The following is a 4,249-nucleotide window of genomic DNA, read 5'->3' on the forward strand; positions in this document are numbered from 1 at the left end:
CTTTGTTTGCAATGTGAGCCAAATCATCACCAAAAAAAGTGAGCTGGTGGTATACGAAAGCTAGCTAACCAAGGAGGAGTATGGCATTTGGATGGACGAGCTTCATGTAGCTTTTTATTTATTTTGAAGTTACAAAACATTCTGGAAAAAAGCATACATCATGGATGTGCTTTACATGTTCAGAGCACACAAAAAGACAAATTCATGCATTTTCCATACTAAACAGTGAATGTGTGTGATTGTTTTAGAAAAAAATAAAACTTTGGAATGTGGTTTTCAAAAAATTTAAAATAAGGAGTTCCACGACACAACCTTAGCACTGTTCCAACATGCTCTGGTCCTGGGACTCATCTGTCTGTACAACGTCAACGACAGCGTGATGGTTGCCTCCGGGCCATGGCAGGCATTCTTCCTGAAGCAGGAGGACATGCATGTCCTGTTTCAATGGCGACGTGTAGAGGTGCTGGCCTGTCACATGAGCAGCCCAATGGTGACTGTCTTCACCGGACTTTTCTTTCTACCAGGAGCACCGGCTACCTGAAGAGACAAAAATATGGAGGGGCGGTGAACAGATGATGTTGGAGTACTACATGTGGTGAGTCCAGCAGCACAAACATGGTAGCCACGTCTAGCTCCGTCCCGGTGCTTCCTCTACTCATTAATTTTGCTTTGTGCATGATATCTCCCATGTTCTTTGAATTATATATGTGCGTATTCATAATTCATAATGCTTCGATTATTTCTACTATGACGAGTATTTGACTAATGTAGAAAGTTCTTCTCAAACCTTAACTAATTATTTATAAAGTCAGTGTGATTAAAAAAACAAAAGGTCAAGAAATCACACACATATTGGACATAATTTGTAAGCTAGATTTTATAAAGTTATATTGTTTGTTTTGCTTTTCATGCACTGAGCAAATTTCATGAGCGCAATTAGCAGGTCCGAATGCATGTCCAATATAAAGGTTTGTTCACCAGGATCACGTTAAGTTTTTAACCCGTTGCAACGCACGGGCATTTGTGCTAGTGATTGATAACAAACACGCGTGTTACAGATGAAACGAAAAATGAACACACCTGGTTGGCACAGTATAAGGAAGGGGAATTAAAAGCAAACACACTAGCATTACACAAGATCTTCGGGGTTTCTCCTCTGGTCATGCCGCACGATGCCTGCGTGAGTGAGGAGAGCCCAGACATGAGTAAGAAATTCTCCACCCTGGGCGAGGCGCTCCATGTGCGCTGTGGCGTCGTCCGATGGTGCAATGTAGATGATGGTCTCAACCCAGAAATCCGCCATGAGCTTCCAACGGAGCGCGCCGTCTCCAATTTCCTCCAGCTTCTTCCCCAGCTTCAAGCCTTTCATGAAGATGGTATCTTCTTCATTGTTGTTGTTGGGCGAGCCCTCGATGATGTTATTGCCCTCTTCTTTGGTGCGCCTGCGGCTGTCGCAATTGTTGATGACATTCAGCAATTCAGCCTTACATGGCTTGTGAGAAGCCCAAACCCCATCACGCTGAACCTCATTTACCACAGCACGGTAGACCATTAGTGTATCTGTAGAATCTCCAGGAAGCAAAGCTGGGACATTGGCTATCAAGTATATACAATATCTGGATAAGATTATCGCGACTTGCTTGTACTTTTTATCTATTTGCGCATTTTCCTCCTCCTGCGCACTGCTCTGATGCTCCTCCAACTCATTGGGAGAAGGAAGATCGCAGTACTCAGTTGCAATATGCCAAATAAGCATGGTCATTGTCTGACTTTGATTCTCCAGTGTACAGGAGATATGCTCAAGGACAACATGATGCTGCAGTGCTGCTTCTCCATTACACCGCAATGCTGCTTGTCCATTAGTTAGAGGGCCACCAATATTGGTTTTCTGTAAGCAAGAAACTATCTCTTTCTTGACCAGATCAGGAACCCCTATTGATGTTTTCGCAGATGAGAAGAATATATTTGAAATCTTTGAAAATATGGGCTGAAGGATGTATTCTTGGACAGTTAAATTAGCCAAAAGAAAAGCCTGGCAGAAGAGGTCGTCCAACCAGACAAAGATCCGACTCGGCCGAGTTTCAGTTTTTGAGAGTCCAAATAGGGATAACTGGCCCATCTGATTTTGCCAATATCCAAATAAATTAAGGCTGTAAAGAAACTTGCCAAACTTTGTATTTGATATCATACTTGTCCAATATCTGGATAAGTTAAATCTTCTGAGAAACCAAATAACAAACGGAATGAGTTTGTTGCAGGTCCCTGATCTTCTTGTATAGCCGCAAGCGAGTGAAACAGTGGCCCAATCTGACATCAGATAAAGTATAATCTGCAGTGCTTCAACCAACAAAAGAATTCCCATAATCATGATTGTGATACTAACATCGACAGATCTTGTGCCAACTTCAATTACCGGTTTAGGTGTCATGATAGTTGGGGAACCCCCAAGCAGTACTGCCACTGTGATAGACAAGAGAATTATTCTGAGAAGCACCATGGCAATGAAAGATCTCTCCATGTGAAACAGAGCTGCATACTTTGTGAAGAAGAAATCATAGAGGAAACCCAATTCCACCTCGATGATACGAAATGCTCTTGCACCTCCATCCTTATGGGATAGTAAACCCTCCAAGACAAACTTGCGGGTCTCATCATGGGCGGCTTCAGCGCACTCCATCCCAAAGAATCTGCGCTTCAGCAGGTGAGACAAAGCAAATGAAAGGCACACATCATTCAATTGTGATCCACCTCCATCTGTGTTGAGCCAGCTGTCATCAAATTTCTCCCTCCAAATTGCGTCGATGGTGATGATACCATCATCTGCGGGTACTAATTTGTTTCTGTAGGTTGGTCCCTTTGCCACCTTAAAGCCGCACAGTAGGTGAGAAGGCAAGAAGACAATGTATCTGTAGCCCTCCATTGTGATTGGATCTACAGATACGTGATGGTTGGCAGTGTGGTTGACCTGATCCCTCATGTAATCTGCTACTACTTGGCTGTGGTAAGAATCTGTAGCTATCCAATTAGCCATTGCTCTAACCAAACTAGTGAACAGTAAGACGCTAATTAGGATATCTATAGACCAGGCAATAGGCTGTGTTTCAAAAATGGGTCCTTTTGGGAACAAGAGGAACTCATATCTAGTAGGAACAAGCAGCCGGAATATAATGCCTGCGTAGAAAAAATACTGAAGCAGCACAAAGAGGTACCGCCTCCAAAGCTTGTTGTCATCAAGACCATAAGCTGTCATGGAGTTGCTGCATCCCACGGCCCATAAGATGAGAGCAACCCAGAGAGGGTACAGCCCATTCTTCACTGGTGAGGACAGCATCTGACCGATGGTGTAGGCAGAAAGAGGGAAGGATAGTGTGTATGCTAGCCACAAGGCACCTTGGATGAGGAAGTTGCTCGACCGCCGGCGGCACGGACCAAGGGTGACTTGCAGAAACAAAAGAGCGGTTGAAACACCCACAAATACTTCAATACGGATGACAGTCTCCCGTGGGTTGTTGATGTAGGGGGACAAGGCCTCAAGTGCCCTCGTTATGTTCATGCCATCCCACTGCTGGTCTCCTTGATCCATGGGCTGTGTACAAGGGCACATTTTATTTAAAGTTGTATCCTAACGAACTCATTTTGAAAATGAATATATGATGCAGTACCACTTCGGAATTTCCATATAGGTACGATGAAAAGCATAATAAACAAGAAGTAACAACATCAATAAAGCGCGCTAGCTATTAAAGTACTATTGTCTTAGATTAATTTGAAGAAGAAGGCAGCACAGATTGCGTACAGGTGTGAAGCGACGTACCTTGTTGAGTTGAATAATAATCGCGACTATGGTGGCAGGATTGGAGAGCAGAAACAGACAGGCGTGGTTCAGTCTTGTTAGTGTGCACAAATGAATGCCTTTGGCCCATATAAATGACAGGGGGCACAAATACTTACCTTTTGCTTTTGGTAAAGAAACAAATCAATTCTTTGCTTGTAGCTTTAGCGAGATGCAGGATTCAAAGATAAAAAAGCTGACAGAATGCAAGGCTGTCTCTCCACTGGTGGTGTTCCTGGCAATTAATCCAACTACTTCTGGTTAGCCCTGAAACGTTCGGTTAATTCAGTCGATATGGTTATTTGGTAAATATGGTTTCGATACAATAGTAAATATGGTATGAATAAGATATACGGTTCGGTTTCGGTAGATACCAAACCATTTCGATATGGATTCGGCAAATATCATGCTAACTAA

General features: G+C 43.2%; 1 protein-coding gene across 1 annotated transcript; it reads right to left on the reverse strand.

Annotated features, from left to right (window-relative positions):
• Window positions 1-1,089: 1,089 nt before the first annotated feature.
• On the reverse strand, window positions 1,090-3,877 carry LOC123153298 (uncharacterized). The gene is made up of 2 exons (XM_044572487.1): window positions 3,815-3,877; window positions 1,090-3,586 (listed from the first exon to the last, which is right to left on the reverse strand). The coding sequence occupies exon 2, from the start codon at window positions 3,581-3,583 to the stop codon at window positions 1,130-1,132; it is 2,454 nt and encodes an 817-aa protein (XP_044428422.1). The 5' UTR covers window positions 3,584-3,586; window positions 3,815-3,877; the 3' UTR covers window positions 1,090-1,129.
• Between the last annotated feature and the right edge of the window lie 372 nt (window positions 3,878-4,249).

Source organism: Triticum aestivum, chromosome 7A (assembly GCF_018294505.1).
Source record: "Triticum aestivum cultivar Chinese Spring chromosome 7A, IWGSC CS RefSeq v2.1, whole genome shotgun sequence".
Lineage (NCBI taxonomy): Eukaryota > Viridiplantae > Streptophyta > Magnoliopsida > Poales > Poaceae > Triticum > Triticum aestivum.

Bases quoted from the DNA above. Each gene is read 5' to 3' on its own strand.
- LOC123153298 (XM_044572487.1), bottom strand. From the start codon at position 3,583: ATGGATCAAGGAGACCAGCAGTGGGATGGCATGAACATAACGAGGGCA.